The sequence below is a fragment of the Pteropus medius genome, unplaced genomic scaffold (assembly GCF_902729225.1).
Source record: "Pteropus medius unplaced genomic scaffold, Ma_sr-lr_union100, whole genome shotgun sequence".
NCBI lineage: Eukaryota > Metazoa > Chordata > Mammalia > Chiroptera > Pteropodidae > Pteropus > Pteropus medius.
In genome coordinates this window covers 8,969,397-8,985,012 of record NW_024340849.1, presented here as the reverse complement: position 1 = coordinate 8,985,012, position 15,616 = coordinate 8,969,397, and the positions used below count along the sequence as shown (strand labels likewise).

Below are 15,616 nucleotides of genomic sequence, written 5' to 3'. Positions count from 1 at the left end.
AGGGTGGGTCTTTGAGAGCAAAGACCCTCCCAGAGTAAGTAGGCTTTCAAAAAAAACAAAAACAAAAACCAAAACTCATTGTGCATTAATCTCATTCTATTTCTTAAACCTTTATTAACTAGTTTTAACATAGTTGGTGATGAAGAAAATATAAAATGTTTTATTTATTTATTTTTGGTAAATATTAATTGTCCTTTAAAAGTTTTATTTTTGGGAGATAACAAAAGTAATCTGAACTCACTGTTCAAGCTTGAAAAGATATAGAAAAGTATACAAAAAGAAAACCCTTTTACTCCCACTTAATAATTCATGGCTGGAGATAAGTCATTGCCTTTGAGGGAAAATTCAGCCCAGAGTCAAGTTTTCATGCAGTCAGGGATTGGGGTTTAAGAGAATTAATTCAATCTCCCACTCTGCAGTGGATTTTGAAACAATCGAGAAGTAGAAAGTATCAGAGAAGGATGCACTTGGTGTTATTATTGTTAGGACTGAACACTGCTTGGACTTGAGGCCAAAGGGGATTCTCAACCTTGCCCTTGCCTGGTCTCTGGTCCAGCAGCGGGACATGTGGGACTTCGGAAGGGCAAAGGCGGGGCCCGCCTGGGGAGCTTACAGGGAGGGGTGCAGGCAGGCTCTGACAGAGACAAGTGAGAATAAAACCACAAGAGGCATTATAACCTCGCTCTGTGGGGATGTGAGGATGATGTCACGCCGATTCATGTGTCCTGCCAAGAGCAGGCCAAGCGAAGCGGTGGGAAGCAGGCAGCAGAGACCTTTCACTGAGAGGGTGAAACTCCCTATTTTCTGGATCAGTGCAGGAAGAGGAAGAGAAGCAGAAAGGGTTCCTGTGACCCAAAGCCATTCAAATAAGTGAAACGTGCTCCTTTGGGTTTGATTGTCGTTCTAGATCTTGCTAGAATCGTCATGGATTCGCTCGGCGCAGTGACTGCTCTGTTTGGGGTTGATCTTTTCAGAGAGCTGAGTAAAACAAATGATGGCAACATCTTCTTTTCCCCTCTGAGCATCACGACTGCCATCGGCATGCTTCCGCTGGGGGCTCGAGGGTCCACCGCCACGCAGTTACTCAAGGTAGAGTGGGCTTCTATGGCTTTCCAGGTTCAGTCGGTCTCCAGGGGTGGCCCTCGGGCTTCGCCCTGAAAACACGCTTCTCTGGACCCGTGGCCAAAGAAAACGCGTGAAGACACAGGGCAGGTCCAGGTCTGTTGAGGGCGACCCCTTCCCTCTCCGAGTTCCAATTCCGCCCTGCCATCTGCTCCCTGGTGCTCGGTGCTCCTTTGGGTGAGGGCTGGGTGAGCGGCCTTGTCCAAAGCCATTAACCTCATAATCACAGACAGAAGGTGAAGAATAAAACCTACTGGGAGAAGCTGCATAATCCCCACTAGGGTCTAAATGACACGTCAGGGGTGAGTACACGTGTGCATAAACCAATGCAGGCTCCTCCGAAGATGACCGGAACTCCTCACGATTCTGCAAAGAGCAAAATGCTGTGCGTGTGCCCCTGAGGTTTCTTTAACAAACATCTCCTTTTCCCCGGCGGCGTTTTCTCTGCTCAGACCATTGCCACAGTATTTTCTTTCCCTTCCAGGTGCTTTTCTCTGAAAAAGACACAAAAAGTTCAGGAATGAAAGCTGAAGAAAAAGAGGTAGGAGACATGTGGCTGCTTTGTAGATGCAGGTCCCCGGGGAAATGTGTAGAAGAGGTAATACATACTCGATACTTATTTTTAAGCAATGATTATCATAGCAGCCAAATAATGTTGCTAGGGGTATACCATGATAATAGACACCTAGCGTTAAGAAGAGACCTTATCTTCCATGCACACTAAGCACGATGACAGATACTGGTAAAGGCTTTCAGGCTGAAAAGTCCCTCCGGCAGAGTGGATGGGTTTGGAGTTAAACAGATTCGGGTTCAAATCTTGGCTTAATCTTTTAATAGCTGTGCTACTCTGGACAAGTCATTCACCTTCTTTGGGCCTCTGTACAGTGTGCAGTAGAGTGTCTGGAACACACTGGTGACTCACCAGTAGTATTAGGTGCTATTATTACTACATTCTATTTTTATTTTAAGATCTCTCCCCCCTCCCCCACTAAAGTTTATTTAAAAAAATATTAGCGCAGGATGAGTGACTTCCGGGGTCTCTTCCAGCTCTAGGGTTGTAATAGTTCTCGCCTGAAGGACAGAGGGTGCAAACATGGCAGAGAGATTAAGTCCACAGTTTGAGGTTGGCATTTGGAGATGGTGAGAGCTCTCAGGAAGGGCACATATGCCCTGACAGCAGTCATAGCTCAGTCCCAGGCCCTCACGAAGTCAGAGCTCAAGTCACTCAGCAACATGGGTTGTTCACATCAGAATCCCACATGGCCAGGTTGGTTGGGTTCCTCAAGTGCATGTGGGGAGAGCTGGGCTTCCTTCCAGGTTTTGTAGGACAGAGTTGGGTCTGATAGCTGCTCTGCTGTCCCCTCAGTCAAGGACCACAGTTGTTTGAGAGCCCTTTCCCTCTCATGTCTCGTGGCCCGTACAGAATCTTTGTGCGCGTTAGAATAAAAAGAATGTAGTTACTAGAAATTTTAAGATTGTATTTGTGGCTCGCATTTTATTTCTACAAGACAGCACCGATCTACAGTACAGATCTGGGGGAGAGGGTGTATGCACGCTCAGCTTTGTTAAATATTACCAAATATTTGCCAAAATGATGATACCAACATCTGTTCCTCACAGCAGTGTATACAGCCCACTTCATACAGTCATACAGAAACAGTGGACCTGAAATCCCACTGGCCTTACAATCCCCGGTCATCTATATTCACACATACATACATACATATGTATATTTTTTTCTGTGTCTATTGGTGATCATATGATTTTTTTATCCTTTAATGCAGTGAATTACATCAATAGAATTTCCAATGTTAAACCATACTTGCATTTGTGGGATAATCAGCTTGGCCATAATTTTAAAAAAAATTTTTAGATTATTGAATTGGATTTGGTAATATGTTGTTAGATGTTTCAAAAGATCTGTGTTATCAATCTGTAATGTTTTTTTCTTGTCCTGTCCTCATTTAGTTTTGGTATAAAAGTATTGCTAGACTCATGAGTTGGGGAATATTTTCTCTTTTTTCATTCTCTGGAAGAGTTTGTGTAAATTCAGAAATGCACCAAACGTTCTTGGCAGAATTTTATTTTAAAATTGCCTGAGCCTGGTGATTGGTTGAATGACTGATCGACTGACACTTTCTGTTTCCATGATTGTGATTACTTTAGATACTTCATATGAATGGAAGCATATGGTATCTGTTCTTTTGTGACTGGCTTATTTTGTTTGCCTTTGAGATTCCTCCATGTTGACACATGTAACAGGATTTTCTTCTTTTTAAAGACTGCATAATATTCCATTTGATGTATAGACCACATTTTCTTTGTCCATTCATCCATTGATAGACATTCAGGTTGCTTCCACCTATTGGCTGTTGTGAATAATACTGCGACGAACATGGATATGAAGATATCCCTTTGAGATCTTCCTTTGAATTCTTTTGGATATATACCCAGAAGTGTGATTTTTAGATCATATGGTAATTCCATTTAAAAATTTTAGAGAAACTTCCATACTGTTTTCCATAACACCTGCACCGTTTTAAATTCCCGCCAATAATGCTCAAAGATTCCAACTCTCCACATCTTCATTGCTATTTTCTGGTCATCTGACAGTGGCCATCCTAATGGCTGTGAGGTGATATCTCATTTTTTTTTTTTTTTTTGGTTTTGATATTTGCATTCTTTTTATGATTGGTGATGTTGAGTATCTTTTTATATATGCTGTTTGTAATTTGTATATCTTCTTTGGAGAAGTGCCTATTCAAGTCCTTTGCCCATTTTTTTCATTGGGTTATTTTTGTTGTTGATGTTGTTGAGTCGTAGAAGTTCCTTATATATATCCTGGATATTAAGCTCTTATCAAATATATGATTTGCCAGTATTTTCTCCCATTCTGTAGGTTGCCTTTTTACAATATTCTTGATTATATCCCTTAATGAGCATAAGTCTTTTTCAGTTTGATGTCTATTTTTGTCCATTGTCTATTTTTGCTTTTGTTGCCTAGCTTTTGATGTCATACTTGAGAAATCATTACCAAATCCAATGTCCCCCAATTTTTTCTTTCTATCTTCTTCTAGTAGTTTTATAATTGTAGGTCTTATATTTAGTTATTTAACCTATTTTGAGTAATTTTTTTTTTTGCATATGATATAAGGTAAGGGTCCAACTTCATTCTTTTGCATGTGGATATTCAGTTTTCTTAGCATTATTTGTTGAAGAGACTGTCCTTTTCTCGTTGTGTAGTCTTGGCACTCTTGTTGAAAATTATTTGACCATTAAGCAAGGGTTTATTTCTAGGCTCTTTCTTATTTCCATTGGCTCATATATCTTTCTTTATGCTAATACCACACTATCTTGCTTACTCTTGTTTTGTAGTATGTTTTGAAATCAGGAAGTGTGAAGCCTCCAACTTTGTTCTTTTCCAAATTGCTTTGGCTATTCAGGGTCTCTTGAAGTTCCATATCAATTTTAGAATTTTTTTTTCTATTTTTGCAAAAGGTGCCATTGGGATTTTGATAGGGATTGCAATGACTCTATACATCACTTTGGGTAGTATAAATATTTTAACAATAATATGCTTTCCAATCCATGAGCATAGGATGTCTTTCCATTTATTTGTATCTTCTTTTATTTCTTTTAACAATTTTAAAAATAGATTTCAGTGTATAAGTCTTTCATCTCTTTAATTAATTCATACCTAAGTATTTTATCTTTTTTGATACTATAGTAAATAGAATTATTTTCTCAATTACTTTTTGGAATGGTTACTGTTAGTGTATAGAGATGCAACTGATTTTTGTATATAGATTTTATATTCTGCAACTTTGCTGAACTAATTTATCAGTTGAAACAATTTTTTGTAGAAACTTTAAGGTTTTCTACATGTAAAATCATGTCATCTGTGAGCTGACATAATTTTAATTCTTTCTTCTTGATTTTAATTCATCTTACTTCATTCTCTTTTCTAGTTGCTCTGGCTCGGATTTCCAATACTATGTTGAATATAAAGCATAGTAGTGGTGAGAGTGGATATCTTCGCCTAATCTTAGAGGAAAAGTTTTCATTTCACCATTGGGCGAGATGTTAGCTGTGGGCTTTTCCTATATGGCTTTTATCATGCTGAGGCTGGTTTCTGGCTTGTATGTTTTTATCATGGAAATGTGTTGACTTTTATCAAATCCTTTTTCTACATCAATTGAGATAATCACGTAGGTTTTGTTTTTCACTGTTAATGCATTACATTGATTGAGTTTCATATGTTGAACTATCCTCACATTTCAAATACAAATCCTACTTAGTTATGGTGTATAATTCTTTTAATGTGCTATAAATTTGGTTTCTAGTATTTTATTGAGGGGTTTTGAATCAATATTTATCAAGGATATTCGTTCACAGTTTCTTTCCTTATGTCTTTTTCTGGTTTTGGTATCAGGATAATGCTGGCCACATAGGATGAATTTGAGAATGTTCCTCCTCTTCAAGTCTTTAGAAGACTTTGAGTAGGATTGGTATTAATTCTTCTTTAAATGTTTGGTAGAATTCTCCAACAAAGCTATTTGGCCCTGGGCTTTTCTTTGTTGGAGGTTTTTGGTAACTGATTGAATCTTCTTATTAGTTGTGTCTGTTCAGATTTTTTATTTTGTCACCATTCATTCTTGCTAGGTTGCATGTTTTTAGAAATTTATCCATTTCTTCTAAGTTATCTATTTTTTTATGGCATATACTTGTCCGTAGTAGTCTTTTATAACCCTTTAAATTTCCATGACATTTGTTGTAATGTCTCCTCTTTCATTTATAGTTTTAGTTATTGGAGTCTTCTACATTTTTTTTCTTAGTTACACTAGTTAAGAGTTTGTCAATTTTGTTGATCTTCTTAAAAAACCCAACTCTTGCTTTTGTTGATTTTTTTCTACTGTTTTTCTACTCTCTATTTTGTTTATTTCTGCTCTAATCTTTATTATTTTCTTCCTTCCATTAACTTTTGGTTCAGTTTTGTTCTTTTCCAAGTTCCTTGTATGTAAAGTTAGGTTGTTGATTTAATTTTTTCCTTCGATTGGGTCGTGTTTCCCTGTTCTTTGTATGCTTTGTTATCTTCTGTTGGGACTTTGGCATTTGGAAAATCAGCCACCTCTCCTAGTCTTTGTGGTTTGGCTTAATACAGGGAGAACTTTTTCCAGTCAGGCTAGCTAGCAGTTCTGGAGACCTCTTAAGCCTTTTCTGGGCATGCATTCTTTCTGGGCTTGTATGGGTAACCTCCTAATTGAAGAGGTTTGCTGGTTTCTACTCATGAGCTCTCTCTAGTGTCATCTGTGATACAGCAGACTCTGAGGAATGTTAATTTTTTTCTCAGTGGCCAACCTGGTGCCCTGTTTCCGACAGCACTTATATTCAAGCAAGACAGAAACCAGGCCCTCAGGCAGCTTCTGGAAAAGTCAAAATGCTGGATGTACATTCCACTCTTCTGCTTCTCTCCCCAGGAGGTAGTTGGGATTTGGAAGTTTTCTCCCAATCACACCATGCTCTGTGTCTGGGGGTGGAGGGCTGGGAGGGAGTGGTGACTCTGGTGAGTGAGTGCCATGAATTTTCCTACCAGGCTTCAATGCAGTTGGTTTCAGGCTCTCTAGGGTACAGGAACTTCTTCACTAATCTCTGGGTTTCTTACAAAGGCATTCGCTTCTTGAGTTGTTAAATCAGTGCTGTTAGTAGAATATTCTGCCATCTTGCTGACATCACTCTTGGAAAGTTTCCTTAGTAAAGATTTACACATGGTAGATGCTGTCAGGTTGTATTTGCCTTTGTGTGTTCTTGAATGAATGTATGCTGAATTCTAGGTTAATATTTTCTCTCACTGCTGTGAAGATACCATTCTACTCTATCTGTCCAATGTTGCTGTTAAGAAACTGATTTATTTGGCATTCCTTTCTAGGTGATCTCCCTCTGGATGCATTAAGTTTTGCTGTTTGTTTTTGTTGGTCCGCAATTTTACTACAATGTGTCTATGTGTGCATTTCTTTTATTTACCAAGACAGGTTTACTGTGCCTTCTCAATATGAAAATTCATACTTTTCATCAATTCTGGAAAATTCTCAGCCACGTAATTTTTTGAATTCTCTTCTTGCTTGCCTTTTAGAAGGATGTTAGAATTCTATCTTCCAGATTTCTTCATCTGTCATACATGTTTTTCATCACTTTCTGTCTTTGTGCTGCGTTCTGAGAAAAATCATTCGGATCCGTTTGGTTTACTAATTCAGCAGTGCCTAACTGGCTGTTTTACCCATCTATTGAGTTTTTAAATGTCAATGCTTATTGAGCATATGGAAGTTCTAGTTGATTATAAAACCAGCCTGGAAGTTGATGGTAGTCTCTTGTTTCTTAACCATATTTTCAATATCTTTTGTGGTCAACAGTCTTGATATGCTGCTTTTTAAATGTGATATCTGATAATGTTGACATTTAAAGTCCTTGAGGCTCTAATATGGCTGTTTTCTATTTTTTCTTCTGATTCTTAATGTGGGACTTATATTCTCATGATCTGTAATTTTGGAATATGAGCTAATATTTGATTGGTAATCTATGAGAGTCCAGTGAAACCCAGGAGGTAGTTACCTTTCTAATACAGATAATTTTTTTTATGAATGTTATCAACTTATGGACACTTTAAGTTCTAAGTTTGGGGTTTCTCAGGCCATCGAGGTGGTATAAATTCAAACTCCAAACCTGTTCGACAGTAAGATTTTCTTCCCTTTCCCCATTTTCAGGTCAACTTAGTTACAACTTACCCACTGGAGAAATATTCTCACTACATTCTTTTCTTTATATCAACCCATTATTCTCCAAAGACTTCAATACCTTATCTGCCTCCATCACATATCAGTCAGCCTGAGCAACCATAGAATAATCATGAGGCATTAAAAGGCTCAAAGTAGCAAGGAGGGCGTCAAAGGTCAAATTCAGCCTCAGATATTTTGTTAGAGTAGCATACTTTTACATTTTCAACTTGAACGTCTTCAACTGTTAATTATTCACAAAAATTAAATGGGTGGCTTTAATGTATCAGACACTATTCTGGGCATCGAGTTACCAATGTTGAAATAAAAAGATGAAACAAACAAACAAACAAACAAAAAAACCCATAGGCTTCGTATTCTAGAGGAAGAAGGCTTTTCCGTTCTCAGTGCAATCAGGAATAAGCTTTTCAGCTCAAAATTAAAATGCCTCTCTCTTGCATCCAGTGTGAACAGAAATAGCTAGATATCACTCAACATGCAGGGGGACAGTGTTTCTCTCTGTGTCAGGGAAGTATGCTGGGTCAGCTGGTTCTGCCAAGCAGCACTCACTCCTCAGCCCTCAACCAGAAAATGGATGATTCTACAAAAAAAAGTCTAGAAAAGTTTTTTTTTTTTCCTTTTCCATAGAGACAAGAAAATCTTACTTCAACCCAATGTATAGTCTGACAAATGGCTACATGTACCATCAGGAATCACTTTTCTTATTCACTGTCTGGAACAGAAATCGTTAAAGGGTAGATAAGAGTCATCTGGGGAATCATTTGCTTTCCTCAGGTGCTTAGTTTTGTGGGAAGCTAAAGGCAAGCATGTGAAACATTTTGTGGGCAATTATGTTTGAGATAAAAATGCAACTCGAGTCAAAAAAGAAAGTCCTGTGGTGCTGGGCTGAGAACAGGCTTCTTTGCGGAGCTGAGATCGGTTGTGACTTACATTATCATATGATTTGTGTAAAAGCTGCTTGACTGTCAGGGGCTGCACTAAACTCATGGGCCATCCTCAAAGCTGTGAAACAGAGGAAAAGACCCAGCAGCTGCATCTTTTTGGGGAGCATCTAGGTTTTCTTCTGCCCAGATAACTCATTGGGTTTTTGTTTTGATTTTGAAGATTGAGAAGATGGAAGGGATACACCGCCAATTCGAAACGTTCTTGAGTGAAATAAGCAAACCCACTAACAATTACGAACTGAAAATCGCCAACAGGCTATTTGGAGAGAAGACATACCTTTTCCTTCAAGTAAGTTTTATTGTGTCCACCACCACTGTGAGCGATATTTAAGAATGGCCAAATCGTCCTGTTAGGACTGTAGGTCTTGAAAGCATGCTGCATAAGTTGGCTGCCTGGTTCGGCCCAAATCACTTGATGACCCCCTGTTTCCCCTGCCTGTTTTTCAGACACCCAGGCACTTTGAGAGTTTCTTTTCAATCTTGGCAGTTTAAATCCAATTTTTGTCTTAACCCCGTTGTACCTGCATCAAAATGTGCATGGAAGTCCTCAAAGTGATTTGCCCAGGTCCTGAAATTCCTTGCTTACGACGTTATTTATCTTGATGTACAGCTAAACTTATTTAGAGATGTTGTTAATGGATAAATTGAACTTTCAACCTCTTTCTATTTCTTCCTTGTTTCTCCTAAAGAAATACTTAGATTATGTTGAAAAACATTATCATGCTTCTCTGGAGCCTGTTGATTTTGTAAATGCAGCAGATGAAAGTCGAAAGAAGATTAATTCCTGGGTTGAAAGCCAAACACATGGTAGAGTATGGATTGGTCGTTCATCATTAAAATGCTTCTTGAGTATCTGCTGTGAGTGAAGCCCTGTGTTCGGCACCGCATGGAATGCCAGGGGGGACACCTTTGGGAGGGGACGCGAGATGGGTTTTTCAGGGTTGAAAAGGCAAAGCTGTGCATGAGGGCTGGGAGAAGGTGCTGCAGGTGGTGGGTGGTCTCAGCAAATGCGGAGAGAGTCAAGGAGACCAGACAGGGGACCATGGCGGAGAATTATTTACACATGGCTGTGGGTCACAGTGTCCCTGGCGATCCTGACACTGGGTCCCTGTCTGTCTCAGGTTCAGACGCATTCCTTTGTATCAGAACCTTTCTTCCTGAGTCTGGATCCCTACCTGAAAACGTGCTAGAGAGTTTCCTTGTCCTTTATCAAGTGAGACACATTCAGCTCTGCAGTCAAGACCTGCCTTTGCTACTTACAGCTGGGGCTGCCTGGGTCCCATCTCCATTTGAGCATCATTCAGCCCCATGCACAGCAGAGAACTTGACAAAGCCCTCACTTCATCCTCTCTCCCTATTCCCTGGTATGAACCAAACACAGGAGAAATACCAGAGAGGGGTGTTAATATGCAAATACACTTTGGGGAGCGATAGCTTGCACTGTCATGTAGAGTTTCAGATTACTTTTTTTATTCCAGTTATCAGGGAGACATCTATTATTTCAGAATGTATTTTTTTCTTCATAGTTAGTCCAAAGGAAATAAAATTAAAAAAAAAAAAAAGGAAAAAATAAGGTCTATCAGAGGGTCGGTCGAAGGCAGTATTCTTTAGAATTTGGTATGAGATGGGCTGAACCCAGAGACAAAAACATCAGCTCCTTTCTCAATAAAATAAGAATTCTCTAAATCTCAGGTGGTAAGTGTATCAAATAGGTAAAAATAATAATAGCTTACTTTTACAGAGTGCCTACGGTGAGCCGGATACTGTTCTAAGTGCTTTACACATGTGCAATCATTTACCCCTTTAAACAACCCTATGAGGCAGATTTTATTCCTGGTTTACAGATGTGGAAACTAAGGCACAGAGACCTTAAGTAACTTGCCCGAGATTCCTCAGCCGATAAGAGGAAAAAATGGAAGCTGACAGAGTCCTCTGACTTCAGAGCCTGCACTCCTGAACCATCACACCTCATTTTATCCACTGGGACACAAATGGGCGGTGGGCAAAGCGAGAACCCCCCGCCGATTCTGCCCGAGAGCACTGTGTCAGCACGGCCGCAGGTGCTGACCTGGCTGAGGTCTTAATGATCAGGCAAGTCCACTGCATCATGCCTGCCATGCGTATCACGTATGATTTTGAAGATGGGCCAATTTTGTTGTTTTTGTTTGCAGAAAAAATCAGGGACCTGTTTCCAGATGCCTCTCTGAGCAGCTCCACCAAGCTGGTGCTGGTGAACAGCGTGTACTTTAAAGGGCAATGGGACAGGGAGTTTAAGAAAGAAAACACGAAGGAGGAGGAATTTTGGCTGAATAAGGTATGGTCCTTCTGTATGGGATGTGCTCGCTCACACGTGGAATGTAAAACCTGAAGTTGCCTTTCAGCAAATGTACAGGGTACATAGCAAAGGCCGAGTCAGAGGCTGGGATCTTTAGCAGGAGTTTAGGCTGAGCTAATCGTTTGGGTGTGCTCACCTGGTCGTCTCACGGCTCTTTTGACACTGGGCGCCCTGTGGATTTGTTGCAGGATACAAGTAAGTCTGTGCCGATGATGACACAACGCCATTCTTTCAGCTTCGCTTCCCTGAAGGACTTGCAGGCCAAGATTCTGGGGATTCCATACAAAAACAGTGACCTAAGCATGTTCGTGCTGCTGCCCGATGACATCGACGGTCTGGAGAAGGTAAAAGCTCGCACCTCCCGTTCTTGCTTTCGTTTCTGGAGGCTTCTCATTGGGCGCTGGTGTCGGGCAGTGCCAAGTAGAAAACACTTCTCACTCCGTGCAGGATATCGAAAGAGGAACGACGAATGGCATCGGGTTTATTGAGAACAACCGATACTAAAATATTTGGGAATGAGCCAAAAATGGACATTTAATGGGATTTCTAAAGGTCTCGCATTATTCTGAGAAATGGCTGCTATCTACGGACCTTCTTTCCCAGAAAAATTGCATATGCACATGTCCAGCAAATTCTGCATTCTCTTCAGGAGGCTCTTGGACCTTCTGAATTTCTTTTTTACACCTTTAATTTTTTAAAAAAGTTTTAGGTCCACAGCAAAATTGAGAGGAAAGAAAACTAATAATTTATATAAACATATGTGCATAGCCTCCCACATAATCAACATTCAACATCACTTAGAAAAAAATGGTTCTTTTTTTTCAACCAAGAATGAATCTGTGTTGACACACAGTAATCACCCAGAGTCCATCAGACACTTAATCTTGAACCATGTGATTTAGCCCCAATCACTTCGTATTAGAAAATTGACGAGGCTGGTATCCTGTAGTTTTGAAATCAGGAAGGCTTTGTTTCAAATCCCTATTCCTCTATTTAGTAGCATTATGTCCTTTGAAGCTTAACTTCCTTGAACCTCAATATTTACCCATTTGTAAAATCAGCTCCATAGTTCTTAATGTGTAGTGTTATTTAATGATTAGAGACCATTCTATATCTATACCTAATGTATCCATATCATCTATATCTATATCTAAAGGCACACACCAAACAGCATCAGTTATTATAAGAATATAACACCTATCATATATTGTAATTATAATACTCGATACTGTTCTGTTGCTGTGAAACATTGGTAATAGTGTTATACGTCGGAAAATATTTTCTGACAGCAAAATAGCAGAATGTATGGAAGCTTTAAGAGTATTCCGACTTTGACTCAAACCCCCCAGTTGTGGGAATTACCCTAGGAAAATAATTCGGAAGAAAAAAATTGCCTTTCTGAGTCAAATCAGTAATTTCTGCATTAAATACACTAGGATACCTAGTTTGAAATTCATCATAATAATTATTTTTGTATCTACAACATTTACCATAATGCATGACACATACTAGATATTTGTGAAGTGAGCGACTGGATGAATGTTGGGTAAAGTTTATCAATTTGATGAAAATATCTGTCTGAAGATATTTAGGAGAGATACGAAATAGTGTAAAAAAGTTTACATTATAACAAGTAAAATGGACATTCATTGTGATTGCAACTATGTAAATATATATTTATATTTTATATAGTATAATAATATGATATAATGTACCACTTATAGTAATATGCTTATCATATAATTTATATAAACATGTAATTTATTATATATAAAATACAAATAGCATACAAAGACTAGGGGAATAGTGAAATATGAAACAATGCATACGCGATTGAATACGAATAGAATACGAAATGACATTTCTTATCGTTAAAAACTCAGTTAATGCTATCGAGTTTGTACAGAAAATTTAAACAGAAATATAAGACAAGTGCCTGCTATCTAGAGACAACAGCCTCGTGAAAGGAAATTTCTACTTTTATTTGCTACTAACGTTAAAGATTTCTGACGGATACAAATCAGCGTTACACTCTTTCAAACTTTCATTGATAATCACGGCATGCTTTCCCTTCTCCCTTTCTTTCTTAATAGATTATAAATAAAATAAGTCCCGAGCAGTTAGTAGAGTGGACCAACCCAGGGCACATGGAAGAAAGGACTGTGACTTTGCGCTTGCCTCGCTTCGAAGTGGAAGACAGCTACGACCTGGAGGCCGTCCTGGCAGCCACGGGGAAGGGCGACGCCTTCAGCGGGCACGAGGCTGACTATTCGGGACTGTCCTCAGGCTCAGGGCTGCAAGCCCAGAAGTTCCTGCACGCGTCCTTCGTGGCGGTAACGGAGGATGGCACCGAGGCTGCCGCCGCCACCAGCGTGGACTTCGTCCTCACGTCAGCGCCCGGCTGTGAAACTTTCCACTGCAATCACCCTTTCCTGTTCTTCATCAGGCACAATGAGTCCAACAGCGTTCTCTTCTTCGGCAGATTTTCTTCTCCTTAGGCCAGTCGTTGCCTTGGCAGAAAACCAGTATGGGAGTGTTAATACAACAATGCAAATAGCCCATTCTTTGCAAAAGTTTGTTTTTCTTGCTTGCCTTCCAATCTTACCAACAAAACCGATGATTTAATGACTGTAATGGGTGTGTGTGTTTATAATTTTCCTTTAAAGTGAAATATCCTTTTGTCTGTGCCAGATATAAAGTGAGTTAAATCAAGGCTCATTAATAATCTCCCGTCTACTTCTTCTGAAAATAAATCACTGTTTTGTGGTTTTGTGCACCAATGGAGAGAAACAGTCTTGTCAGCAAGAACTATGGACTAGTGATTTTGGGTGTCCCTCTAGTTCTAATATTTTGGCAGATTATAATACACAATTAAACTAAAACAATAATCGACTCAATTCATGTGTTACTTTTTTCCTTCTTAGCAGATAGTGTGGCAAACTGCACATAGGAAAGAGAATTCAGAAACACATTAGCAAAACATAAATTAAAACCCAAAAGCCGGAACAAAATGAAACAATACACCAGGCAGAGATGATGCTCATACTGTCACCCTCTATTCTAATAAGAGTATATTATCCACTGTCAGTTGCATAAGCATTTCGATATTCTGAAGTAAATCTGATCATTAAGATGCATCCATTTTAACACTAGAACTTGATGAGTTTTGATAAATGTATACACCGAAGAAAACACCACCCCACCTAAGATACAGACATTTCCGTCACCCTCAAGGTTCCCTTGTTCTGTTTCTCAGTCAATCACCTCAGACAACCCCAGCCCAGGCAGATCTGCCTTCAATCATTACAGGGTAGATTTGTCATTTCTAGTCAAGTGGACTTGTATAGTGTGTTCTCTTTTGTGTCTAGCTTCGTTTGCTGAGCTCTGAGATCATCACTGTTGTTAGGATATCAGTAGTTCATTATTTCCTATTGATAAACAGTATTTCATTGTATGGATAAACTGCATTTTGTTTATCCATTTACCCATCGATGGGCATTTATGTCGCTTCCAATGTTAGGTTACTATGCATAATGCTACTATGCACATTTGAGTGCATAAGTCTTTATGTGGACATGTGTTTTCATTTTTTGGGGGTAGATACTGAGGAATGAACTTGCTGGGTCGTTGTTGAGTATAGTATATGTTTAAATTTATAAGAAACTGCCAAAATGTTCTCTAAAGTGGTTTTACCATTTTCCATTCCTACGAGCAATTGTATGAGTATTCTTTTCATCCTCACCAGTGATTGGCCAGTCTTCTTCATTATACCTGTATTAGTGGGTGTGAAGGTGATGTCTCCTTATGGTTTTAATTTATACTTTTCTCTTATGACCGATGATGTTGAGACTCTTTTCATGTGCATATTGGCCATATGTATATCTTCTTTTGTGAAATCCGTTCAATTTTTTTTTTGCTCATTTTTATTAAATCGGTTGTTTTCTTATTATTGACTTAAAATGTTTTGAATGTGTTCTGAATAAAAGTTCTGTGTCAGATACATGGATCACATTTTCTTGACGGTGTCATTGAAAAGCAGTTTTAAATTTTAATGGAGTCCAATTCATTTTTTTGCTCATTTTTATTAAATCGGTTGTTTTCTTATTATTGACTTAAAATGTTTTGAATGTGTTCTGAATAAAAGTTCTGTGTCAGATACATGGATCACATTTTCTTGACGGTGTCATTGAAAAGCAGTTTTAAATTTTAATGGAGTCCAATTCATTAATTTTTTTCTTTCATGATTTCTGTTTTTTTCTGTCTTATTTAAGAAATCTTTGCGTATCTCAACTTTGCTAAGGCTTTCTCCTATGTTTTCTCCTAGAACTTCTATGGTAATCAGCCTTTACATTTAGATCTATGATATTTTTTTCAATTAACTTTTGTGAAATAAAGGATGAGGCTTATTGTTTTCCATGTAGACATTG

The 15,616-nt window shown here is 38.9% G+C and overlaps 1 protein-coding gene across 3 annotated transcripts; it reads left to right on the top strand.

Moving 5' to 3' along the window:
- Positions 1-924: 924 nt before the first annotated feature.
- On the top strand, positions 925-13,687 carry LOC120583093 (serpin B13). Of its 3 annotated transcripts, XM_039838432.1 has the most exons (8): positions 925-1,089; positions 1,607-1,663; positions 6,150-6,152; positions 9,015-9,143; positions 9,544-9,661; positions 11,026-11,168; positions 11,378-11,533; positions 13,283-13,687. In XM_039838432.1, exons 1-8 carry the CDS (start codon positions 925-927, stop codon positions 13,685-13,687), a joined length of 1,176 nt encoding a protein of 391 aa, XP_039694366.1. The 3 variants fall into 3 exon arrangements, with proteins under 3 accessions (XP_039694366.1, XP_039694376.1, XP_039694356.1); XM_039838442.1 differs by lacking the exon at positions 6,150-6,152; XM_039838422.1 differs by lacking the exon at positions 6,150-6,152 and having other exon boundaries at positions 1,607-1,711.
- The last annotated feature ends 1,929 nt before the right edge of the window (positions 13,688-15,616 follow it).

Bases quoted from the DNA above. Each gene is read 5' to 3' on its own strand.
- LOC120583093 (XM_039838422.1), top strand. From the start codon at position 925: ATGGATTCGCTCGGCGCAGTGACTGCTCTGTTTGGGGTTGATCTTTTC. The intron at 9,144-9,543 runs GTAAGTTTTATT...TTTCTCCTAAAG, and splicing joins AGACATACCTTTTCCTTCAA to AAATACTTAGATTATGTTGA. The intron at 9,662-11,025 runs GTAGAGTATGGA...TTTTGTTTGCAG, and splicing joins GGTTGAAAGCCAAACACATG to AAAAAATCAGGGACCTGTTT.